This window comes from Varroa jacobsoni, unplaced genomic scaffold (genome assembly GCF_002532875.2).
Source record: "Varroa jacobsoni isolate VJ856 unplaced genomic scaffold, vjacob_1.0 scaffold_287, whole genome shotgun sequence".
NCBI lineage: Eukaryota > Metazoa > Arthropoda > Arachnida > Mesostigmata > Varroidae > Varroa > Varroa jacobsoni.
The window spans coordinates 207564-235290 of record NW_019213189.1 but is presented as its reverse complement, the minus strand read 5'-3'; the positions used below and the strand labels follow the sequence as shown (position 1 = coordinate 235290).

The 27727-nt window shown below is 39.2% G+C and overlaps 2 protein-coding genes and 1 long non-coding RNA gene across 4 annotated transcripts in view; all 3 read right to left on the bottom strand.

Annotated features, from left to right (window-relative positions):
• Positions 1–582: 582 nt before the first annotated feature.
• On the bottom strand, positions 583–16165 carry LOC111259019 (uncharacterized). Of its 2 annotated transcripts, XR_002679366.2 has the most exons (4): positions 15816–16165; positions 2695–2910; positions 1059–1209; positions 583–807 (listed from the first exon to the last, which is right to left on the bottom strand). It is a non-coding gene; the product is annotated as an uncharacterized LOC111259019 (long non-coding RNA). The 2 variants fall into 2 exon arrangements; XR_002679365.2 differs by lacking the exons at positions 583–807; positions 1059–1209; positions 2695–2910 and adding an exon at positions 14245–14347.
• Positions 16166–19699: 3534 nt separating this feature from the next.
• Positions 19700–21175, bottom strand: Clp (Cleavage and polyadenylation specificity factor subunit 4). The gene has a single exon (XM_022830683.2). The coding sequence runs from the start codon at positions 20852–20854 to the stop codon at positions 19880–19882; it is 975 nt and encodes a 324-aa protein (XP_022686418.1). The 5' UTR covers positions 20855–21175; the 3' UTR covers positions 19700–19879.
• A 3411-nt stretch (positions 21176–24586) lies between these two features.
• The window catches only part of LOC147753701 (uncharacterized), a 36826-nt gene continuing 33685 nt past the window's right edge, over positions 24587–27727 (bottom strand). The window contains exon 2 of the mRNA XM_086967691.1: positions 24587–24706. Coding sequence (XP_086823817.1) covers positions 24598–24706 — 109 coding nt within the window. The 3' untranslated portion in view covers positions 24587–24597. The remainder of the gene's footprint in view (positions 24707–27727) is intronic.

The window sequence follows — 27727 nt, the reverse complement described above, 5'->3', positions numbered from 1 at the left end:
TGGATTTGATTAGAGTGATTGGTATCGATAAATAGAATAGGAGCATATCAACACGCACATTTATGTTCATGGAGCGACAAACTCAACTAATAGTATACAGGTCCTTAAAGACCTAAGTAAGGAACAAAGAATATTGCCGAAGCAAATTAGTAAAATTTGCTTGCTTTTGGATGAATTTGTAACAAAGGAGAGGCCTCTATTAACACTCAGTACGTGCCACATTAAGCCATCTCTCGTTCGGTCACTCGTTCGCCATCACAGCCGGTCACTGTTTGTGCTCCGGTCGGCGGCCAAGAGTATAACAGATACGTCTACAGGTATAGTAATCATAAGGTAAACTACAAAAAGCCCTATAGCATTACCTTGGACGTGTGTAATAGAAACTGGTAGTTCAACTATAAACCTCAGCACTGACACATTCTTCTGACACAAAATACCATCTTCGGCTTCAGTTTCGTACGTAAAATTGCATGTTGTTGTCCATAAAGTGAGGAATAACTATTATAATTAGAGTTGTGTTCTCTAGCCCAAACCTTAGCAGTTCAAATAGCCTAAAATTTAGCTGTTGTTGTCGATGACGCTTCGCTGATAAACTCTCGTACTTTGTGCCAGGGCTTTAGATGCAAGCTTTTAATCGCTAGAATTATACAGATGGATCTTCGATGATTCTTCCTTTCGGCTCCTATGTACAGATTGTCTTTCCGTCCTTAGTATTCATTTATTACTGTATGTCTCTGCTGCTTGTCGTATGCTATAGCAAGCGACGGACCTTTGATTTTAACACTCATCCAGGTCACTTCTTTGAACCTGAATCAACAGCGTAAAATTCGAAATAAAACTGAATTTTACTAAAGAAACTAATCTTTGGGTAACCAAAAAGCAATTCACGGTAAAACTGTTCTTGCAGAAGAGCAAAGCTTCGCTTGTCCTACCTACTTACCTAGCAGTCAACTGCAGTTCATTAATCTTGTATATTCGTTACGGTATTAGTAAGGATACGACGGTCTCATCTCATAAACTCGAAACATATTCCTGGTTAAATTACGAATCGAAGTTACCCCAGCGACAGCTGCGACTTGCACGAGACACTTGGGAATAATTGTAGTTCGAAACGCTGATTGAAAAATTAAGGCGCAGGTGTGGTTTTGCCTAACGAAACGTACTCCAGAGCAGCTCCTACATTCCGCAACTGTTACAGATATCTGAAAACTGATAAACCTGCCTATGATTATACACGAAAGAATTGACATAAATTCAATATACGTCCCTTGCGAACGGTTGCGCCGCTTTAAGCGTTAAGGACCGTTTTCAAATATGGAAAAGCAATCTGCGTAGAGAACAAGGATGCCCTACTAAAAAAAAGTCTTCTATTTTCTTGCCTTTATTTGACTAATCATCAAATGAAATGGGGTTTGAACTGAATTAATGGCAGATTTGTATGAGTAACGATATTCATTTTTCCTTATGACATATATGTGAATGCGAAAAATAGGCCTACATGCCTACGCAAACATTGTTACTCAAAGAGGTCATTCTGCCGCATGCCGCGATCGCTTTATTGACATAGGTCCGTAAGTTATTAGGTAAACTTAGTCTTAATTATTTTTAATTATTATTATTAATTATTATTATAAGATATTAACTTGAAAAATAGAAAAGCAAATGTTACAAAGCCTCTCTGTCTCGTCGTCTCTTCGTACACGCATACTATGCGTGTGTCATTTTGGTCAGCAAATGTAAATAGAAAAACAAAAGTTGTACGTAGGAGTCGCAATTAAATTTACCAAACTTTTAAAAAGCTATTGCACAACTCAATTAGCCGCAAGAACCTTACGTTTCTGTATTTCTAACAGTATAAATTTACGAAAATAGATTAAAAAAATCGTTTAACTCCCTTAAGTATCACAAAGCTTATTTGTATGTCTGTTGCATGCGACCGGTTACGAACCACTGGAAAAGGCGCCTAATCATCTCAAATCGATTGCCGTTGTTGTCTATTTGCGCTGACCTTCAGATTGCTTTTAAATAGTACCGGCTTTCGCGCAACATGGTCAAACGGAGAAACTTCTATCTACATTAATCTTCGTCCAAGGGTGGGATACCTTGTGGGTACACTTTGTTCGCTGACGTTTGACTCTGCAGCGATTTCCCTTGTCAAACACTTTACATGCGTATTGCTTTTAAAGTGAAGAACCTCTTCCGCTTCAGATTCCGTTCAAGCTTGATCTCATGAGATTTAATTACATCAGCAATACAAAGAGTAACTTCTGCCATTTGACGTTACATAGCTATCTCACGGTTGATCTACTTGTTGGTAGTCATTTTTGATCGAGTACCCCAAAAAGATACTAAAACATGACCCCTGTGAGCAAGCACGACTTGTATAAGTGTAATGAAAACATCATACTGGTTATAATTTCAGTTTACAAACATGCACTGTGCATTATACCGCATGTTATCAACACGTGATTCAAAAATTTTTCAAAATTAACAAGTGAGCTACAATAAATTCAACTTAAGTATTATGAATGAATGGGAAGTTGTGTTGCATACGGCCACCGATAAGGTCCTTGAAGCGCTGCAGACAGCTAGTAACATTTCTTTTTGGCACCTTATAATTAGGTACAATTATCTAGTATAACGTTCGATAGGCTTGCCATTAAGCAGAATCGTGATTTTTGTATGAGTATTTACCTCAGGAACATTCACTTGCAGAAAGTTACAGTTTCCGGTGTTCGCCTTTAATTCGCTGGTAACCTTTGCACGCAAATACAGTTGATTTCCAATCCACACGTTTTACGTTTCTATAAACAACGCTAGTATCATCTGACCAAAACATCCTCATTCTATATTATCGAACCCAGTTGAGAATATGAGAAGCGGCCTTTTGCGTGACGCAGAGATACAGTCCTGTAAAGTTTTATTAGTAAATTTATTTTTAGAGCTTCATATGGCATTTGTGGGTCTATTTTTAATCAAAGCGAATTAGCTGAGTTGACCCGAACGCTAAGGCAGTCATAGCTAAAGTCGATACAAATCGTGAACAGTATACAATGTGTCTGACTGACCGTCCGTTGACTCCATTGGACCAGTTTTTTTGGTCCAAATGGAGAGTTCAGCATACGTCGTGGAAGGACATGCGATCTCTAAAACGTACAAGCAATGACTTCTTATACATAATTTAACCTTGGATTTTCTATGTTTGCTAAACCCCACCAGCCCAGCTAAAAAAATACCCATGTATAAAACACTGAAATACTCGGAAGGTCTATAATAGCATTCATCGTAAGTTGGTGACATTATAGGTGAGCCACTTATTCTGCGAAAAAAAAGAAAAGGAACCAAGTCTTTTTTGGAAAAAAAGCGCTTGCAACTTGTTATCGTTTACACAACGGTTTTCCATTGAAATAGATAGAGCCATCATTTGATTACAGTATTTTCTTTAAACAATATTTATAGGAACACACACCCTGTTATGGAATATAATACGTGTGATATATATTATATCGATTATTAATGCGTGATTTTGATTAATTTGATTAATATGTGAACATTTGAAGAATTATAGAAGTCCTGTCAAAATCGATGGAAAGCTCAAAGACTCTGTACGTGTAGGCAAATATCTATAAAATTTAAATATACCGCGCACGATATTACATTCGAACTTCCTGTACGTTTTGGCATGATCAAATGGTAAACTGACGCATTCTATGCTGCCGGAGAAATTCTTTTATGCTCCAATTTATCTAGGGGCTGTATCGAGTACTACGCATAATAGGTATCCGGTAAACCCAAGTTAAGTGCTAAGTACAGTTGCTTTAGAATCAGCTAGGTCAATTTGGAGACATGCATCACCCCCAAATTCTCCTATTTTCAATGGACCTGTCTTCCTAAGATAAGAATAAAACGCCATCAGCACCCTCGGGGGATACGTGCTCGTTCAGCTAGACTCTCTCTCTCTCTCTCTCTCTCCCCGCTTAAAACATATGTCTTCAGGTTCAGCCCTTACAACTTTTTGTTCAAGTTCATCTGAATAAAAAAAATGCGAAGTTATTCCAATTGTCTCTTGAAAAAATGGATACGATGGACGGCTCTACCTGGAAAAGAGGAGAAGGTAAAGCTACCAGAATGAGCTGAAAATGATATATGTATCTTCTTCTTTCCTCCTTCCAATTTTTGGCTTCACAGAAAAAGAGAAGCTAACAATGTAAAAGGTTAGCCGGTTAACCATTTAACTTCTTATTCCGAACAGTGAGCGCGCTACATACAGAACAAAACTGGGTATCGATAGCCTCGATAGTCAAAAGAAGTTGGATGGGCAAAATCGAGCAACTTCACAACTAAATTTCGTCTCTAAGGCAAAAATCCTAAGGTTCAACGTGTATTTCATTCACCAGAAACCGATTTCTAATTGTTTGCCCTTTTGTGTTTGCCAGCGTTAGTGAAAACAGATTTGTGTAGAATTTTGTAAGATAATAATAATAGATCGTTTGTAAATATTGGTAGTGTCCCATTGATTTTAGTTTTCACTACTGTGTTTACGCTTCTCAGAAAAATCCTTTAATCAATCATATTACTATGTTAGAACATATAGAGGGCTAATCAGGATAACATCAAACGATACGACCTGTTTGTTTACCGTAGAATTTTCTACTGAAGGAAACGTATGAGTCGATGCGATCGTAGGCGAAGGCTAAGGGGGTTCGTGGAAAAATGAAAAGGAAAACTGAAGTCGCGGTTGTCCATTGTTGTTACGGTTTTACTAGTATGGTTGGCGCTTGTCTTCATGCCTCACTTTCCTCTTCTTTCTAGTGTCGCCTTTTGGGTCCGTAGTGCAGCTAGCGTTTATTCAGGTAAAAGTAGGGCGGATAAAAAAGATATGACGTCAACATCTGTGCCTAATCTTTAAACAGAGTTGTACATGGGGCCGTCGCTGAATATTCATGTATTTACAAACTAGAAACGATTTGACCGCCAGCTAACTGGACAAGTGCATGGAAAATAGATAACGTCTTGTTTTTCAGCCGTCGTAGTCATTAACAGCGATCGCAATTGGTAATTTGACTATAGAAAAAATGACTCTTCGCGTAAGCCTTCGAGTCTGCCCCCCTCCAATCATCAGTGGAACTTGTATTCATGCAAGGTTTGTTTTAGGCTGTTCTGAACGGAACGAACCGATGATGTTCAAGTAGACAACTATTGAAAAACGGATTTTTAAACAAAGATCCTCAAAACTAAAACTAGAATCATTGATAAATATACTGTATGATGATACTGAACTAGGAAAATTAAAGTCAACTTGTTTTTCTAAACTGTAAAAATAATAAATCTTTTAAAACTGTCAGGGAGGTTTGAGGAAACAGCTCAAGTTCCAATCTCGATAGCAGTAAATATCAACGCGATTCGCTTCAATGTCCGGATGAGGAAAAAAGACACGTTATGTTCATGTGCCCTTTTTTATTTTTTATTATATTATTTAAATGTATATAGAAAACACAGGCTAGCAATCTAATAGTAAATGGTTTTTAAACGGGTGCTATTTGAATTGCGAAGTCCTTTTAAAGATAATCGATACAAAACAATCCTACGTGAAATATTCTGTATATACAGTTTTCAACGAAATGTTAAGCCAAACGTTAGAACTGTAAGCTGACTGTTTGTAGTCGTCGAAATAAATACTTTAGATTTTACATCCGAGCATTATTTCGAACGGCTGACCTTCGATACGAAACGTACGCCCAACTTTGAGTTTATATCACTTCGCGCGCGCTTAAATTTAGTAGATAAACACGTCACACAAAATACCGTACATAATAAAAGCAAGTTAATTTGTCGATGGGGGACTAGTTGTTGACTGGAAAGCGTAAAGTCCGTGTTGTTTCTGATCTCTGTGTTCGCTTCGCAACGTTACCTATGCGGTCCTACGAACTTAGACGGCCATAGTGAATTGTAACAAAGAAAAAAATGAAGAAAATCGAGACAGGGAGAAAGCTTTGACCCGTCTTTCGAAAATCGAAAATACCAATTGGAAAAAATTTCCAATTGGTACACATAACCCGAAGTCGGAACCCAGATAAGCCCCTAAATAACGCCTTAAATAAGTTCCTCAACTAACTTACTATAAATTTTGTTCCGATTATTAAGCGTGCTTTGACGTTAATTTTGTATCCAATCGTATAATTATTTTCCGTTTGTTTATTCAAATTTGTTAATTATCGTATAAACTAAATTACGATACTTCTGTTTTTTACGAGCATATGGAATAATAATGGCTCAATACCAATAAGAGTTAAGTAAAATAGAGGATCATTATTTCTAAATGACTTTAGATTGTAGCAGTGTCAAGGTCTACTACGAATATGAACCAAATTAAAATTTTGTACAACTAAATAGGAGTATATATTATACACTGATATTCAAGATAGGGAATAAACAGGGAAAACTACGCCGAAGTTAAACGAACTTGCATTATAGAGCTACAGGAAAAAAAAAACGTATAGAATTAAAGTAAATCTGACGCGAATGATAGTGAAATTTTGAAATAAAAAAATGTTCAGTGGCAATTTTTCGAATATTTTCCAGATATTTGAGTGGGTGGTTTATCGATAGAAATCAGCGATACTCTCGGCAACGTTTAAGAAAGTGGTTTTCTTAGAGCTGCACCCGAACGCTTCATGTTGCAAATATCATAAAGCTGCCTGATTTCAGCCCTTTATATCATAAACTAAGCGTATTCCAAGACGGTAGCATAAAACTGACATTTTACAACCATCTAAGTAAAGCTGCCCAGTACCGACCAATTTATTGCCGACAACTTTGCTGGGTCACTCTCTGCATAAAGCTTGCTATATGCATCTGATTCTAATACTTATAGTGTTTCTCTAGATTGACTCAGCTTATTGTTGTACTGTGGAGCGTACTAAGAAACCTTAATCGTAATAACAGCACAGATGCTACAGAGTTTGAAACTTCATGGGCAAAATGCTGAAATATGCGTAATCTTCGCTGCATGCTTACGATGATATGCGAAGTGGTCAGATTTTTTTTGGGGACGAAGTAGACACATGTCGTACTATGTATATGCCAGGGCCCTTGTTTCCATGAGTTACGACTCAGTATTATTAAAGGACTGGTGACGTAGTTCTGAAGACTGGTCCTAGCAATACATTCCATCGTGCCAATTACTGCTGATAAATGAGCATTTCCTTCTTTTTACGATATTTTTTTACTAAGAGAAATTCAGCGCACAAATTCCACAGGACGCTCAAGATGGCGGTTAGATTTTTCCGTACAGCAAAACACATAGAGGATTGCTATGTGTCGGTCACTGATTGGGCAATATGATCTGCACTCATTTCCCCATCCACAACTACCGCACTGGCTAAAGCAGTGCAGCATGCTGCAGAAGTAGCAGCAAAGTTAACCACGGCACCTTCTACGTTACCGATAATATTGCAGTCATTCTGTTCTTTTTAGGAAATGCTTTGCTAGTTTTGTCCTAGTTCAGCGACTGGGTAAATGTGTTCTGACAGGACCACAAATGCGCACGAATCCCAAATGAATAGGTACATATTATTAGGATCTCAAATAAGAAATTATAATTTCAGATATTTATTCAAATATTGTATCCGTTTTATCACATATATGTATATATATGTAGCACCAATTAATCACATGGTGGCCCTAGCCACCGTCGCCGAGCAGTCTGTGGCACTGTTAACTGAGAAGCCGGGATCTCACAGTGAGGTATTATATTAGAAAAGCATTAAGAATCAGTGGGTAATGGTCTCTGCGCAATAAGGACGACTCGTCGGGTTCAAGCCTCACGCTTACCAGCCTATGCTAGCGAGGCATTGATTTGTTGGGCCAGCGGCTAGCACCTATCGACAGCATTAGACCTGCACTAGACTTTTTGCTGTTGGTTCAATAGAGATAATCAAACTCAAGAAAACTAAAGTCAGAAAGCACCCGATATGACACCGGTAGTTTACACTATTTTTTAAACGTTTTACGGTCAACCGCTCGTAGGTTGATAGTTGCTTCTTATAGCCTCAGAGGCATAGTTTAGAATGCACTCTCACCTACTCAGACCACCTGCACACGATCTTTCAGATCGTGCTTTTTGCTGAAGTCTGCAATTTTCTAAGAACACTGCGAACATTAAGGCTGAACAAAACGACATTTATTTAATACTTAGATACTTTTATACGCATGTTTATAATGAATTACTACACAAACATATATGGGTGTAGAGTAAATGCTTTGTCGGAATCTTCTGGAAAAGTTGTAGCTGGCAAGGCAGGCCTTTTGTGAGCTGTAACACCCAGCGCGTTTCCCGTTAACAACATATCGGTTGGTTTTTTTAGGGACTTGAGTTAACTTATAGCAAAAATAAGAGAGATAATTTCTGTGCTTTCGCATTAGGCACACACGAAGGCATTACACTGAAGAATCAAAACCAATTTAATTCAGAATAAGTTACATGTGTGAGGCACAATATGTGGCCATCTCGTTAGTGAGAAACGCTGATCTTGTGCTATGTTTTGTCAGTTAAACTTTTAGGCCAATTCTTGCTCGGATCCGTGAAAATCGAAAAATAAAATTACTTTTAACTTCCGGTGAAGAGATAATCAGTTGGAGATATTAAGTTTTCTTAATTCTTAAACGGGTTGTACTTATAACGCGTGTTTTCAACTTTCTAGTATAGAAAAGTCTTGTCAGAGGTCCTAGGCGCATATTTCATCCTATATTATATTCTTGTGGCCTATCCCGCATATCTGCTGCGGCTCACTGTTCGAGGCCAACGATTCTAAGAATTACACTGAACAGTGAATAATTCTATTTTAATATAATTCTACAACATGCCTTGGCTGGCAAATCTATTCTATCATCGTTTGTTGAAGAAGTTTCAAGGAGAGTACGTCAGAAGAACAAATTGAGCTTCCTGAACGACCCCTAAAACGGTTCTAACTTTAAACAACACTCCACCCAGATCAACCGCAGTAATTGCATGAAGCAAACCAGCCAGGCGGAAAGCTACAGTTGTGATAACCTAACGTACTAGGCTATTTCTTCAGAAACAAACCTTGATAATATTGTAGTACTATCACTCTGCGTGCTCAGAAAGAACAATCATAGCCATTTGGGTCTTTTGGATCCCAGATTCACTTGCTCTCACACATATAGGGTGGAAATTCAACTTAGACCTAGCAATTATCTCGAGTTTAAGTCAAATGCAATAAGTTTTTGTTTGTTGCATGCTTCGTAGAAAAGAAACACCTGCTCCTCTTAATTTTGTTCTCTATCTAAGCTGTACAAAATTTGTTGTCAGTTCCACAAATATTACTGCCCTGCCTCCTCGACTTATATCCTGCTGTATATAGCGCATCCGCTTTTATTATTTATGGACATGCTTTTAGCAGAGTACTTAAACCATATGGTGAGGCGTGAATAAGGTATTGAAACTTGTCCCATAATATATATTGTTGTATTTACACAATAACCACGAGAGTATTCTATTTATGTGTTGTGTAACGCACGCACGTGGAAACTGTCAACATTCGATGATAAATCACAGCTTACTTTTTGCTTTTTACTATCATATTTAACTGAAGCAATAGTTCAGAGCACGTCGAAACTTACCAGTGCCTTTATCTGTCACAAGCCGCTCCTTTTAATAACAGCAGTTCTGTGAATAAGTATAGTTAAATGACGTCAGATTTACGTTATTTTCTATGGTCGTGTCAGGTGATCACCTTTGGCGCCGTCCTGTTAAGCGACAGACGTAAAATGCTACCCGTTAACCATCTACGCCCATTACTCCTTATACAGTACACATTCTCCCAACGAACCCTTTAACGATGTTGGTTAAAATGCTTACAATACCTACACTGTTTTGAATTCCCGATGAGCCACCGGTCTTGACTGATTCCCGTCCTTTTGTTTGTTTGTATGACTATAGTGTGGCTGTCGGGAAAGAGCTCAGAGACACCAAAAGGAGAGATTGATTAGTTGTGCGCCAAGCATTTCTTGACTGAAGCTTGACGCCGATGGCTGAATAAGTAGACATCAACGACAACGATACTATATGATATAGAACTGTCGTCTTATTTTGGTGAGGTAGCTTTACAGAAATCTGACTCGATTGCAACTATGGAGTCATTTGAGGTCACCAAGAACTAGCGGTTATCTATTATACAACAACTCTTGAGCAAAACGTGATCAAACAACTGAATATGCTCGAGGAGCTAACGTGTTTTCGGTAACGCTGTCTCATTGTTTTCTGAGGGCACTTATTTATTCTATCGGGTCCTGCAACAGGCCAGAAAGTTAGGTCTGACGAAAAATAATAATAATAATCATACTGTTGTTTCTTTACTACGCCGAGTATGAAAATCATCAGCAAGCATCTGTTGCACCAAACAGAAGAGAAAACTATTTATTGACGAAACTTGATAAGTTTCCACATGTAGTGCGTATATGTAGAATTCAAGCTCAAATATTACGTAAACTTTTTCTTGTTTCAGTCATGTGCCTTCTTAATTATTGCTTTCACAAGTCGTGCATCCAATGGTTTCCGCAAAGCAAATGGCTATTGATGATATATTTTACTTGTCCTAGCTGTAAAATGAGTATACTATTAGATGACGCTTTATTTATAAATATATCACCTGCCTTCTTCCTCAGGACGGTAAGCCGATATTAAAAAAATAATGTTTTGGCAAATCATGACATTAGTTCGGTTAATGAATAGTCGTCATTTCATGTATTTATAAATGTGTAAGAATGACCGTCATGCAAATTTAGTAGTATGTAGTAAGTTCCTTCTCCATGTAATGTAAGATGCCATTTTGAGTAACATTGTTTCTTACTAGAATAAATAAATACAGTTTTACAAGCATTAGGCCACTGTAGCAATAGAATAACATATATTCAAATATACGTTATAGAAATTCTGAAAGGAAAAAGACAGGTTTATTTTCAAAAGCTAATAAATTGGCACCATAGAGAAATTGTATTCTGGTAGAAAAAGGTGAAACGGCTTCTGTTCGGCTATGTCAGGATAGCTTACTCGAAACTACTTTTCTTGTACTCGTTCTAATGGACGCAAGTTAAGTGATGAACAATTAACACTAAGTTAACTAAAAAAGGCTCACTTGGTGAGGGTTGCCTCAGCCTTGAATAGAAGAAAGACCCTTCGAGCATCACCCCTTTCAGGGCACTAGAGGTTCGCTTTTGTGGTAAATTCATGCTTTTATCCATAAACAGATGTACTGTGGATCAAAAACACAAAAGTAAGAACAATATAACTTTTTCTAGATCAAATGAGCACCTATCCTTGCAATTATGTGGAAGGTATTCGACGCTGATTTATTATCGTATACATATAAATCTAGTATTGTGCTATCTTACGTTATATAGCATATTTTGTTTGTACATTTATTTCATATATAAAAAAAACTATAACTTATCACTTCAAAATAAATATAGTAATATGTCGAACTGATCGTCGTATCTGGATTTTCTCTGTAATGATTCCTTTAAGGTCAATTTTACCATGCACTAAGCAACAGAATAATCAAATTGTGTATGCCCAAACTAATACACCGTTCTTCACAAATCGATTTTTTTTCTCAATACGTTGCTTACGGATTTGAGAGAGGTAATCCCAAGATGGATTAAATTGGAATCATCTACAGATTCTCACGCGCAGCTGTAAATGCACATACACGAGGATATACGTTAAGCAAGCACATCTTGCGTGTTGTTTTTTCTTATTTATTTGTTTCTTCTTATCTTTTTTGCGTAACAATCTTCCCCGAGAGCTGCTAGTGGCTTGTGATGGATCCCGGTTTTCTTTATCAACTGGTTACAACAAAACGGTACAGGTTACGATTCCAGTTTGTTCAGGGCAATCGTTGCTTAATTTCTCAGATTCCGCAGGATTCAGAAATTATTCAACGGAATAACAACAGTTGCACGTTTCGTGTACCGTTAGTGAACGCGTACGTACTTCACGTTCGTTAGCCAGCGAAACATATAAATAGGGTTGTTAGGTTTCTAAAACTCGCTTGCAATTCGTCCATTCGCCAACCTGCCGAAGAGGTTTTACCGGTGAGGTAAAAAAAGAGCTTCTGATTTACTACTTCGAGTTCGGTAAACTCTCTAAGATCGGAACGATCCATTATATTTCTGGCGGTTGCACCAGCACTTCAGCAGCAATCTAATTGATAACATAACGATAGAGCGAGTGATTGCGTACGTGACTTCAAATCACGCGTTGACAAATCAATAGAAAAAAATCTTAAAGGTATTCCGTGTATAAATCTTCGAAACGGTTGTAATTTTCTCGACCATACTCGTATATGCACCTAGAATGTATGTAATACAGCACCGTTCGTACCTATATATATATATATATATATATATATATATATATATATATATATATATGGTGCATTGTACCTGGTCTTTGTGCTTAACTGTACCCGTGTAGAGGTTGTTACTTCCAGTTTGAACTCGTAATTGAGTGATCCATGAAGCAATGAATCTAAATTAGGTCAATACTTTTAAGTCTTTAGTGCCGTAACTGGAAATGCAACAACAATATTTTTAGTAAAGTTTGTCGTCTTGTCACAGTAACAAGGACAACAACAACGTATCTGCTGTTGTTGTCCTCGTATCGTCTCTAAATTAGCAAATTTGTACGTAATTTGATCATTCATATTGACTCTATCGACGGCTTTGATATGACGAACAGCATTGCTGAACCTATCTTTACCCAATGTTGGTGCCACGAGCGAACATGTAGTTACGCTGATGACGTAATAATGAGTTGAATTGAGCCCTGTGATTCAGCTAGGAATGAAAACTTGTATATTTGTGTGTGTGTGTAACTGCATCTTCAAGACGGCACTTAGGGACTTCTCATTACTACCGCTCAGATCGGCATGTCGCATCAGCTTGGGTAAACGAAGTGCGTTCTTCTTTGGCATGGTTGATGCTTTTTTTTTCAGTCTTAAAACTCTTACCTACCCGCTTCTCATAGGACGCATCTTCCGTGCACTAAACCAATAAAAGACGGTTTACTTCAGCTGACACTATAATGTTAGACTCACTTAGGAGTCAGCTAAAACCTAGCAAACCTATCTTCCCATTCGTTGGACTCATCGTAGAGCAACGGTTGTAACAACTCCTAAAAAAGGTATGCTGATGCCGCTGTTTGGATTTATAGCTTTTTTCCTCTCCGCGGTTATATCTTTTATTGCTATAGGGTCATTGTAGGAAATGATGATTCCAATATAAAGAAAAAGTTGCCAAATAAAAACACTGGCTAGAAGCAATAACATCGGAGTTCAAAGTCGCGTGGTAGGCGGTGGCGCTATAGCAGGGACGACCTGTCTTTTGTGTTTTGAAGAGTGTGCGATTTAAGTTTAAGCTTAAGAAAAGCGAAAAGCACAGGTCAGCTTCGATAGGAAAGTACATTAAAAAGAAAGTTCTTTGGCATAATTTATGGTCTAGTTAAAGAAGATGGGTACTCAATTGAGTAGATATACACAGGTACGTTTGTTTTAATTTAAGCCTTGTAAAAGTATATCGAACATTTATGAAAGACTATATTTAAGAACCTTTTTTTGGCCAGCCCCCCTATCTTAGAGTCACAACTTAAAATCCGGAGTCTGTTTTTGACACTACTGCAGAAGCCGCCAGGCGCGTACGCTTAGCCTCGAAGTTACGCACCTTTTAAATATATGCGCCAGCGGCATTTTTTGTATACTCCTTGTAAAAACTTTCTCCTAAAAACATGTTTTTAAGAAAGATTCATGCAAACATTTTTTTTCTGCAAATATCCAGATTCCACATTCAAAACTTGCCAATGCTCGTGTTTTCTTAACATTAATTGGAAATTATATCTATTCAGATATCAGAACTGGAGTACAGAACGTGAGATCTTTAAACCCACCTCTTTTCAAATCGCCTAACTACTACGATGTTTCTAATAATGACCGTTATTTAAAATTGCAACAAATGTCGTTATATTATCTATGTAATACAAGTAGACCTGGCCTACAGTATGAATACTTAATAATATTGGCAAATGAATAGACCAAAATGTTTCATGGGGTGAAAAGAAAAATTGTCTTGACCTACAAGTGCCTGTCCTTTGTATTGGTGCGAACGAGGTGCGCGGAAGGAAACGCGAGGTTAGGAGAACGCCCCTGGTCAAAGAAGACGCGATAAAAATTGAACGTGCAGCGTTTATTAGGTCCATGATGCATTTGTGTTCCTTCAAGAGCAAATTTCGAAGATATCATCTTGTCTCCCAGCGTGACCGTTGTATTACTTACTATGAGGACATTGAATTAAGAAAGGTAGAAAGTCAACAACAACATAGTAAAAACGTTTTTGTGTAATTCTTGCTTAACAGCTTTTTTAGTTAATCGCAACTTAACTCGTCAGCCCTGAGATGAATCGACAACGAGTGCCCATTTAGGGGTTTGTTCAGCAACGCCAGATACCGTTGATGTCTAAATAGGTTATAGCGTGAACAAGACGACTACTCCAGTTAGCAAAGCTTCCCACGTTTAACATTTTCCTTAGACGGGTTCGAACACCCTTGAATCTAAGCCGTCTCAAAAGTAAAGCCTATCACCGGCTAACCAACGAACAACATTTCTTTCATGTGTGCAAAATCCCTAGTGAAAGGCGTATTGGTCAAACACAGTAACGCACATACCACGCCTCCTCAATGCGACCAATGTAATTTTTGGTGCCAAACGCAAAATGTAACAGAAAAAAGATAACTTCTCGTGTTTTTTCGCCAGACTTGATTATACAATTAAAATAATAGAGATTATAAAACGACCTAGGCCATGGATACGTGATATTGTTTGGCTGAGCTGGCTAGCGGTAAGCATAACGTTATTGTCATTTAAACTCACGTACTTAATTAAGGATTTGATATAGTTAGTCATATTGCAGAATACACTAAAGAAAGCCGAAAATATTTTCTGTCTGCTGAAGGAAGTATGATCGTATCCCTTTAAAGGATTCTTCGTAATAGACAAAATGTCTGGCTTTGAGGCTAAACGCATTGTATCCAATCACAGGTTCTGTTAGCTTCCTTTTTCGGATCTAAGGTACACAATACACATTAGCGCTCAGTCTAGCAAAAAAAGCTATATACGAATCATACGTAGAGGCGTCGGAATCAATCAAATTAGAAACACCTCAGAGGTGAATTTCTCGACCCTGGTTGTACCCCTACCTACGTCATTAGGGAGTTCAAGAATAAACAAGGGTTTATTTACTCTGGACTTCCTAGGGTCCATGCACAGGTTGGGCAAAGAATATCGATTATAAACATTAGCGAAACCTCCAAAGAAGCTATGGCATTTCAACTTATATTTCTTACGCAGCAACAGTTGACTTATGTTTGAAAATCATAGAAGCGATTCTCATTTCCTAAATCCCGTCTAATATAGGGGACGTTAGTCGTTGACTTGAAGACTTTATTTGTAACTGACACACAGTTATATATGTATAAAATGGCGACATTTGATACACATTTCACGCGATCCGTTTCTTGTTGCTTTATCTAAACTCAAACCTATACAGTTTTATACTTATACATGCTTTAGGAATATGTAGGATTGTCAGCGACGCCGGCGTAAGAAACCGAGTCACCCAGACCGAAATGTTATTTTAAGGACCGGCCTCTGCCAAAGACGTCAAGCATGAGCCGTCTGTCAAAGCTCAGATATGGAGATCGAACGGTAGGACTGAAATGCAATTTTGCCTAACACTTTACATACCATAGTGTTCACCGTAAAGAGGATGGCCGGAGGCATCACGGGAACGGGAGCCTCCTGCAATCACGCAGGCAACCGCTTGAGTAACTGTACGGATCGTCTGCTCCACCAGCTTCTTTACTCGTGGGAGGGCTATAGCAGTCCACAGGTAGCGAATGTTAGAGCGTGCCAAATGCTTTTCCACGCATCAACCCCGGGAATAGCTTGCGCCTTCCATGACGACAGCGTTTATCGCCTGGTAGTAATCCTAAAGGATAGACCGTGTCTTTTAAATGAACCGGGCTGTCATTCATTGAGCTGGAATTCATGGCCCTTTAGGGTAACCGCTACTCACAGCTTGGCGTTCCTTAGCAGACTCCGCAACTGCGGACATATTCCCGAACTCTCGCCCTTACTTCGCGCTTCGAGAAAAAGCAGTACACCAATTGGAGGATGGTCCTTATCAGGCCTTTATAGCTTTAATGGCTGAGAGAGAACACCGCTGGCTTAGTCGAACGTGGGAAAATCGGTCGGAGACCTCTTGGCTCGGAATGGTAAAAAACAAGCAATAGGAATCCGGCTGCCTTCCTGTCTTTAGACAGCAGGGCAACCTTGTCGCCTCTTTGAAGCGTTGTTACCATCGGAGTCCAGGGCATTGTATAGTTGGTAGTTTCTAACTGACCAGAAATCGGCGCCGCAACTCATGATCTTGTTCTGGATTATCGCGACGAGACAGCGAATCTGCGTTGCAATTTTTAGCAGCCACTTAGATCTCGAAATCTTACTCCACCAACTTTAATGTCTTTTGGACTAACTTGTGCAGAACTCTTTCTCACTTCGGTGGTCGGTAGCCACCATAAACCGCCACCCGTACAAATACGGATAGAAGCTTCACATGACCAAACTACAGCTAAATTTCCAGTTTCGAATTTGGAACGAATTCCACTTCGTCTTCATGGCCAAGAGTCGCCTACTAGTGTACATTACTATATGCTCTTCACTTTACATGTTCTAGAAGATAATCGCTCCCACTCCGGTGCTATTTGCATCGGTCTGCCTGTGGTACCACTAGAAAGGAATCTTGGTACGGCGCGACCCAAAAGAATTAGTTAGCTTTTATAGAGTCCTACAGCAGCTTGACGATTTTTGCAAAACCCCACACAAACCGACGGTAGTATGACACTAGTCTATAGTCGCATCGCAGTTTACGGACGGTCGTAAAGGGCTCCAGGCATCTCTAGTTTTTCTCGATCAGAGAAAAAGCTCTGCGCAAAGACTTCATAATTAAGGTACACAGCTTCTTCTATAGTGAATGACTACTGAAACTCCCTGAAACATCATCAGTATTGAGAACAGAATGCACCTGCCGAAGATGAACTGAATGTTTCTCAACTTCTATACAAGGCCATTTGGTATCATAACTTATCCAAAACCCGGTTCATTAGCTGCTACAATGTCACCGGAGTGCTTGCCAACCCAAAAGACGCTAGCTGAAATTAACATAAAATTGCAAAGTGTTGCTTATTCACTACACTCGAAAGTCCTACAAGTTGCAGAAAATAGTATAAAGCTTTGCAAGTCGGTGAAAATATTCTGGCTTGCTGTAACATTAAAGGATTCATTCAATTCGTTCATTCAAACGGAGCACATCCCTTTTCGTCACCATTTTTAATCTCCGAAAATCTACCTGTTACCGAAGCAAGCCGTCCTACGAACAAATGTGCAGATTCAGGAACTGCAACAATTCCTACAAAAAAACTCTTTAGGTCCAAGCGAACCCTTTCCAATACGGGGTTCACCCAATACACTCGACTGGCAGGTAGGTGCATGGGACACCTCCGGTTTAGTGAATGCCACGCATTCTTGGATGCGGTAGTGCCGACTTTTATATAGGGAAGTAGCTTCCTGAAATCGGTTACCAGAATCACATACTCGTTACACGCCGAGAATGACGTCATGTGCCGAATTGTCGGCTATAGCAGAGAGCCTTACTTGCTTCCTGCCGATTTCCCGCTTGATTTGCCCCGCGACGGTCAAAGGCTGTTGTGGCATCAGCAAGTCCAACGGCCCGCTTGGCAGCCTGCACCAGAACCCACACGTAAATCGTAAATGTATTTTAAAAAAACGTAACCCGGGCTAATCCACCTAGGTACTCTAACTTCACTGTGATATCGATTCCAGAGAGTTCGACAGTTAAAAAGGCCCCGCTAGTCGCATTCCTGAGTCGCACTATGCAGCGTTCGCATCTAAAGTCCCTTGTATCTGCACGACTGACATCAAACTAATTTTGTGCATTTATTTTTTGCTAGCAATAGTGACTAACAAATGACTATTGTTAGAAATGTAGAAATAAAATGATATAAAAATGTCTCTAGGACTGACGGAAGACTGCTCGTATACAAATACATTGACGAAGAACTTACATTCTATGCACGTATCTAAGTGCTTTGACGGTCATAGTAACTATCCGAAAACGGCTGCGCATAAAATGCATAATAAAATATAATGAATATGATCATAAATATTGAAATAGACTGAAAAATACAAGGCGCATAATACCCTCCAGCCGGCCAACCGGCCGTCGCCAGTCGTTGGACCTAGTTATTGTCGTCAATTTGTTGGCAGCTCGGCGGAATGTCTCTGGTGGGCGAGAGAATAGACCATCAAGTTTACCGCTTTCTGGCGAGTATGCTAAAGACAAACGCTCTCGACCTTGACAATAAACGAGTAACTAAGTGGCTCGAGAGAATTGCACATGTGGCAGCAATAAGACCATCAGCCTTATTAGCGAGTCTATCGCAAGCTATCCAAACCAGTTACAACGATTGGCACAAAAGGACAATTCTTCTTCTTCCTAAACACCCTTGAAGTCACCTGGATCAGCGTTCGCCCACAGCTGTTAAAATAATATAAAACAATATATTTTTTATATCTTTATACTAAAGTTATTGAAGAAGTGATCGAAAAGTAAGTTAATATGGCTAGAACAGAACTTGAAATTCTACACATTTTTCGCTTTTTTTTGTAAGTTAGTGTCCCTTTCAAGGCAAGGTATTTCTTTCGAATGAGACGTCTACTTTGCTGCCGCATTTTAGCTGAAAATTAACGAGAAGTATTATTATAGCATTATCATATTAAAAATATTATTATATTATATATAGCGAAACGGAAAGAAGCAATATTTTCAGACCCATCTCATAGACCTTACGTTCGAAATGAGACAAGTATTATGAAACAGTGCAAGAGAAAATTCAACTTCGGAATGAAACAACGAAGCTTCACCGCCGCGATTTAAAGAGCTCTGTTTTGTCAACAAAAAAAAATCTGGGATTTTTAATTTTAGTATGCTTGTTTTACCGGATATAATTGATCACAAATACTTAGCAACTATAAGAATAATTAATCAGGAAAATATCAATCGCTGTTTTCAGCGTTACCTGGTGTGCAGCACGAACGCCGTATATATAGCAATTTCTAAGACTATGACGGTTACTGTGAATAAATGAGGCTGTGTTTAAAAGACAAGTAGGGATGACCGGCTATTAAAATTAGCAATTGAAATCCAAATGATGATAATCTCTTTAGGCTAAATCTGCGTTTGGGAACGGCGAGGTTTAAGCTCCTATCATTGCTCTACCCAATCAGTATGTCATTTCGGTATCATTCTCTTTATGAATAGAAAAAACGTAAGATTTTGTTTACACCCAAAGCATGTATTTGAACAGCGCACCTCTTCCTATTTAGTTCTATGACGTAATATCCAAAGCTACTGAAAAGCCACTCTGTAAGAAAACAGAGTTTTTTTCGGGAACAGGCTGTTTCTTACATAGTGGCTACAGCCCTCTATCTGCAATGCACTCTGTTCGAAAAAATGGTTAAAAAATACCACCAGCAAATATAAATAAACCTTATAGATTATAATAAATGCGTTTATTTTGCATCATCTGTTTTTATATACAACGATACATAGTTTTGATGAGTAAGAACCATCGTTATCTATAATTCTATGTACAGTAAAGAAGGAATACATTCCTAAACGTTTGTATTACTAAAGGCCTTCAATCAATCAAGATGAAACTACTGATTGTTTAATTTCCAGGCAGGGCACTACTGAGAAAAGCAAGGTGGCCTTTCGGGCATTTGTTTGCGTAATGACCCTTTTCGCCACACTTGAAACAAGTAACTTCGTCAAGAGGCCGGTAATTTCGGGGGCCTGCTTGGCGATGTCCGCCAGTACCAGGCCCACCTCCGCCAGGGTTTCCTGCACCTGCGCCCCCCAGCGCCGGTGAATTTCCCAGGTTCGCATTGTTATCCCCACCACCGGCAGTTGTAGTTGCAGCAGCGGCAGCAGCAGCCATGGTACTCTGCCGTAATTGAGTAGCGAACTGTTGCGCCTGCTGGTTCTGGGCAACTACTTCATCTCTTTCACGCTGGTATTTTTCTTTGACGTCTGGCGGCATTTTAGGACAGTGCCACAGTTTGTGTCCTGATTCGTTGCAGTAATGGCAGGTAAACGTGGATTTTTTAGCCTGTAGTTGACTGATATCTGGCAAGTCGAATTTCGGATGGACAAATTTACAGTTTGGTCCTTCTGGACAGAAGCCACACAGATATGAAATACACACAACTCGCCGAGTATGCCTATGGCGGCAGGTTGGCCCATGCCGGCAGAATCCTCGATCGTACCACGGACAATCGCGAATCTTTGAGTCGGGATCAATGTGTAGGAAAGGACATTCTTTGTTCGAGCAAGCGTTGAATCTTGAGTAGAAATAACACTCCGGCATCTTCGTCATATCATATTCATGCAAAAATTCACACTGGTCACCCTTTTTGCAAAGGCCGCGTAGCCAATGCTTGCAAACGACTGTACGGTCGCCTTTGATATGGCGAAATGGGCACTGATTATCACGCGTACACCGTCCACGAGCGAAGAGGGTGCACGCCAAAGCACCGGACTTGTCCATACCGGTAAACGGCAGAGGCATTGCGCCGAGCTGCTGGTCAAGTGCAAGCTCGATTTCAAACATGACATCTTTGCAGTTTGCCACCAATTCCTCCATTGTTACGCTACCTGTGGACTTCCAGTTTGTGTGCTGCTATCTGCTGGCTGGAATTTGGACTGAAATTTTTCCTACTGGATCATATCAAATCATTCTATACATCCACTTGACATCCAGTACATGAAAACTCACTCAAATGTTCATGCTCACTGATGCTTGTTATTGGCAATACATAACAGTAATGTTAATTACAGTAAAGCCTTTTTACGCGTTCTGAGCAGCGCACCTTTGTTGAATCATCCCTGTTCTATTAGCAAACAAACCCCAAATTTCTACGAGATTAGGAACGCACCGGCTGGCTAATAAAAATTTGCCGGTGAAACTGATTGTTATGGCTGGGCAATACGGCTGATGTCGTCTGGAGCGAAGGGAGAGGGCTTGCTGCGCGCGCAGATTTGATTTGTCGCAGCCGTCAGGGAAAACGAAGCGCAACACCATCACTGCATCATACTAGCAGTAGAGGCAACGGGATGATTTGTATGTAACCGCGCAATGGGTACTGTGTTTGCTTGCTTTAGGTTTAAGGACTCGTGGTAGTCTAGGCCGGAATCCTAACGTAGATACACTTTCTTTCGTGCCGGAAGCCTACTACTGCTGTAGTGCCTCTAACACTTAAGCAGCAGATGTAAATAACGAAAAACGTGAAGAAAAAGATACGATCTAAGAGCATACGCACGAGTTTATAGCGAACACCACACGTTTAATAGGCACGCGAGCACATACTAAAATCGTAGCACTTTCGTTGCAAATTATATCGATAATATATGGGTCATTGATTAAGTTCATATTTGACATTGGACAACCCTGTCCAAAAACCTGTCAGTGCATATTTAAGATTAAAAGCATGTATATACGTAATTTAGGCCTAGTACTATAAATGATTTTTGTATGTAATTTTTCCCTGCAACTTTACAGGATAAAATGTTTACCTCCAAATCTTGAAAAAACTGTGTGTTTTTTTTTCATTATTAAGAAAAAGTAATCGAATCCATCGTTACCAGAGCTATATCGTCGACCTATATCACAAACAGATATGTAAAATGGGTGTGCTAAGTTCGCTTGAAGCGGCGCCTTTGCACCTAATGCATTTTACAGTCCTACAATAAAACCAGAAATTGAACCGGAACAGCTTATTCGTAGTAAGTAAAATGAGGCAGATGCTTCTTGTATTAAGTAGAACGAATGGCACCTTATGCCTTTCCAATCTCGGCATCGACATATAAAGCAATCAAGCTGGAGTTTTCAAATTAAACCAGAATTAGGTCTGGCTTCCGTTAGGCAGGATGCTTCTACTACGCTCCATCTCAGTCTGTTCCACGAAGTCACGAAGTCATCAATGTAACTTCACCAAACAGAACAAGGTAGCGATGGCGACTGCAAAGCGGAAAAAAGCAATAATTCCAGACTCATCTCATAGACCTTGTTCATAGCGAGAGCATACTTACGCGAGCGATCTGCTTTCGAAGGTAACAAGTGAAGCGAACGAATACTGTAGAAACGACTGAGGTCGCAGCGAGCAATGCCGAAAATGACAACAAGCCATGCTGGAAAGATTGTGTCGGGGCTTTCTCAGCGAGATGTCTAACACCGAGCGCCGCAGGAATACAAGAGCAAGTGCCAATTTATAGTAGAGAATGAGCATGCGAGCAGATGAACCAGATAGGCAATATATGTAGCATCTTGCATGATAGGAAATCGCAGACACGTCTGCTGCCTCCGAGCCTCCGGAACGTCTATGAAAGAAAACGTTGCCAAATCATTTATATCGCGACAAAGTCGCAACTAGAAATAATATCACAGAGTTATGCCAACGTTTTGTGAAACGCTTAGCGAAGAACTAGTACGCAGCAGACAAACTATTCATCTACGGTCAGTCTATGTTCTTGCCTGTAAACCCATTCTCGTTTGGATTTTAATCATTAGGTGGAAAAAATCGGCTCAGGCCATAATGCTAATGTCGTTTTGGTTAATTTACTTGTGTAAACCACATTAGTTAACCGGTAATAGCTCGTGTAAATGAGTTTGTTCTGTTTTTGTTGGTTTTCGTTTCAAAGTTATTAAATTTAACAAATACCAACAAGCGCTACAGACATATAAGCTTAATGCAAACAAGAAAATATCCAGAACGATGACTGGGTGTGGACTGCGCCCCACAGCTTGCTTAACGACGCGAATGTTTGCATTACTATAAGATAGCACACATACCATGCACTTGTCCTGGCATTGTTCTTAGAATCCTCAGGAGGTGAATTGTAGCTTCGACATTGCCTATAGACTCCTTCGAACTCTGTTGGCTTTTCAAGGCTTTGAAAAGGTTAAGGCATAAATTCGAATATATTTGTGACGCAATACTAAAAGCCACAGTACTTCCGTAGGGCGTACGGCAGGTGCGAGTTATAGCGCCATGTTGGCCTAACGAAGTAGGACCTATCCACGTAACTTTTCATCTGTCGACAATACTTATGTGACAGTACCGCTTGTGTTTTTGTATTCCACGAAAGTCATGGCGTGAATTCAAGGCCGAATGGATGCGATTCTGAAGTGCTACGACAGTCTATGATTGCCAATAATTGAGCTCGGTGTCAGCGTCAGGTCCAAGTGACAATAGCCGAACAAAAAAGGAAAGCTTTAGGTTTATATAAGCCGACTATACTCTAGGTAAATGTTTCCAAGCTATTAAAGTTCGTTCAGCAAATTTGACAGTGTCTATAGTTCCTTAGGAACACCGATTCCCGTACTGCATCGACTTCAATGGAGATAATAAAGATTCGGAATTTTGCTTGTGTGGTTTTCAGTCTGTGCCACCCCACTTTTTCAGAGTGGTCGCAAGTTCAATGGAATGCGCTCGCTTATAGCAGAAATAAGCGATTCGATGTTTCTGGTTCATACTCATAAACAACAGATTTCTATATAATTTGTGGGATATTTTAGCAATAGCACCCAGCAGAATCACTGCCTGCTGACAAACGTAGGGCTTTAAGCTATGTTGCGCCACTGAATTTTAAAATAAAAAACGTAATTAAGGGGCTAATAGACTGCGCAGTCTTCTGAGAGCGACATGTGACAGAACGATGATTTCTATACGTCACTGCGTGTCTCAGATTGTATTGAAGAAATCGTTTGCTGAGGTTCTTTTTATAGTTGCCATAATGCCAATGACGTACACCATTGAAACGAAAAAAGTTCGGCCTCACATTGTCATACGTTTCTTTATGGTGGTCAGGAACTTTCCTCTTTTTGAAAACAGGAAGTTGTGATCTATATTTTTTCACTAGCACAATACACTGAAGGCAGATTTGCTACTAGTCTTTGGAAATAAACGAAAACAGTGTCCTTTGTTATACGAATCTGGTATGCGGACATTTGCAATTAACAAAAAGTTTTAGCTGCTAGTTGGGTACCAACAGCTGAAATCGTTTTTGCTAAAGTAGTAGTTCTATAATTATAAGCCATAGTTAATTGTCACGAGCGGGGACAGAAATACAGGAAATCTGGTTAAAAAAAAAAAAACGATCATGGTATCTTCTATGGATTTTTTTGTCCCCGCAAAAAGTCATATGACAGAGAAGATTATTACATTTGTGTGTGTAGTTACAGCTGTATAAACAACGATTATTACAAGACACATTTTCTCTACTCAGAATTTTTCTACGAACTATGGATGTAATTTTGTAGGTTCTCATAATATTACGTTATTACAGTATGTACCTTAGCCTTCAGTTGACAATTGTTAATTGCGTATACTACTTACAATAGTCCAACTTGATTACGAATTCTTCTAAGGCAATGCTTACCGGCGCCTCGAGACGTTCAAAATTCATTTCGTTATAAACCTCGTACCGTAACGTTTCCCTGAAAAATTTCAAATTAACCATTTTCGTTACATGCGTAAGGCTATATTTCCTCTCGACAGTACGGATAAGTTTTTAGTGCATGTTACTCAAAGATTGATCTATCTTCGGTTCTGATAGGATTTCATATGAATAAATTATGGGATTTCTATAGATTTAGGTAGACACACGGACCTTCAAGGAAAGCAATTTCAATATCTAACAGCCGCCTTATAGGCATCTACGAATACCAAATTGCCGAACTATTGCCGAAATTTAATGAAAACGTACTTGCATTCAGCCAATGTGATGCGTCTTCCTATCTCTAACATGAGACCCATCGGCATCCTATTTTTTTCCATAAATAAATTTATATTAAAAAGACGAAGGTTTATAACTATATACAAAGTATATAACTTCGTGTTTTCCAGACGAGAATTCGACTGGCGATTTCCGATGCATTTATGAACCGCAAGTTCAAGCCTTTCAAGACCGTTGACCAACGCATACGTATACAGATGGGTCAAGGGTATTCTGCAGAGCGTCGCATTTAGAGCTGCGATCCGTTTTAGTCCCATTCGTATAGTTATTGTAAACCATAGATGACGGATTCAGTGGTTCAGTAGACGATTAAATGACAACCACCCTAAGGCTAAAGTGTTGCGGAAGTCGTGCAGTTCAATTGTGGGTATTCAGCACTTTTGCGAGCGACAGCTGGTCTAACGGCTGTTTCGAACCCAGTCGACTGCCTAAAACTAGATGCAGAAGAGTGTCCACATAAAGACTGTTTGGCCACGGCAAGAATTTGTACGTATTTAATGCATTTTACATTGTGAGCATAAAAACCGGATCCGGACAAAAAAACTGCCTTCGTTTGACGCCTTTGCTTTTCATACGTTGCCGTACGTAATTCAGTATACCACATTTAAGATAACGCCGCGAGTGATAAGTATCCTGATGATTGTATGAAAAGTCTAGATCTTTTGACTGTGGATTTGATTAGTATATGGATGGTGTTGCCCTTAAACGATAAACTGATGTAGCGTAAAATTTCGATAACGGCAAAAACCCACTATGACAAAATCGCCTATCCGTAACAAAGTCTCCGAAACTTAGACACACTGTCCTCAGATAGGGCTTTACGTGTGCCATCACTAGTAGATTTAGAATAATGAGAATGCAATTGATTAGTGCTTTGTATAATAATGTGTCAGCCGTTTTAATGATAGCGTAGCTCAAAGCAAAGATCGACTTAGGCTTAGGGTCATTGTTGTTACCCTAAATACTTTTTTTCATTACGTATTTATCTTATTTGTTCCCAAATATGTGAAATAAGGCTAATAAAAACTGTACAATTATCAAAGCGTATTTTTTTAAACAACCATATGACTGCAATGACTTATTAGAAAATAAACAGATCAAGTGCAATGTGTGTTCTAAAATAAGTGAGAGTTATCATTTAGAAAAAGTTGTTCATTCCAAAAACAATATACATGAAGTATGACAGACAGCATTACTTTCTATTTTTTTTTTACCTATGAAGTCCCGCAAGCCTCGTGGAGAGTCAAGCACTCGTCTGACTAGACGATATACAAATCTCTTCGTACAGACACCAGGAATCGTAGTTTCGCCAAGGACACATAGTCTACTACGCGACTTGTCTGAATAAAAGACTAATTTTTATATTTTTGTACCTCTTGCTTTTTCATATACCTGAGGATAATACCTGTTTGCGAACGCAAATCGGTATCTACGGCAAACTACATTCTTTTTGGCCTGCTACCGGTGTGGCTGTCCCTTAAGTGCATGGAGAATTCATGTTTGCTATTATCCCAATACTACAAAATAATACAGGGCTATTAGATAACCTTCATATATTGTAGTTGTGTAACAAGCATACAAAACGGGCATGTTGGTCTGATTTCTTACTTTGGTATGAAGCTCACGCTTAATATCAGTTTTTTTGGCCCGCTAGGTATTACAGTGTGATGAATTAACTGGCTTCTTTAAGAAAATAGGCAATAGATCTGCATGTGGTAGATCTATTGGCCGTAGTCTGCATTTGAATGAACTCAGCTGAAAAAAGATTTCTTTTTCTTTCCTTTTTTCTGGATAATGTGTGTCACATCACCAAACGGATTAGCGTTCAATGAATAGCTCTAGGCTTATCGTATTTTTAGTCACTAGGCGACCTACATGTAAGCTTTCAAAATAGGAATCGTTTGGAGTACTTCATGTGTGTAGCTGAATGCATGAGAAATGTGTCCGGAATGCCTTATAAGCTTGTTCACAGACAATCCCGAAAGATGTGGTTACTGTTCGTTCTGATCAGACCCGACCCGGACTTTAAAAGTTTTCTTCAAATACAATGTATCCAGACATTTGAAATCAAATGACTTTTACCGTATTTGACACGTCATTATTATTAAGTCGTGTTGTAGTTTCCAGAATTACAAGATATTATAAGACAACTCATAGGAGTTTTCCGTAACACTGCGAGTAACGAAAGATAAGTTTTTATCAAATATTTCGTAATGACGGAGTACACGAGCCGGCCAAGTGCAGCTAGACGCCTCACTGTGAGAATACAATGGCATCCTGTTAGCGATCAAACATTGTGGCAGATCTTATTTATTTCGGCTTTTTCGTCTGCTCCTGTTGTGATCAAAACACAGTGAACGGTGGCAACAGGTGTCTGAAGCAGAAGAAAATGTAAATTTGTTTAACGGTGCAAAATGGCGATAGGCGCTCGTTATGATATTTTGCGCTCGTACGTATCGCGACACTCCTATACAAATTCTATGGCATTAGAAGGAAGCAAACATTGTTTGTTACTTTTGTGGACTTGTTCGTTTTATCTATTTAATCAGAGAGAGTGAGAGAGAGAGAGAGAGAGAGAGAGAGGGAATTAAAGCTCCTTTGAATCATATTAAGCTAATATTTAAAAAAAAATATGTATGTTTATAGCAACTTTGCCGATATATTTAAGTGATATAAAAACACAAAAATACTACCGATGAAGCTAAAACATGTTCTTAGCACT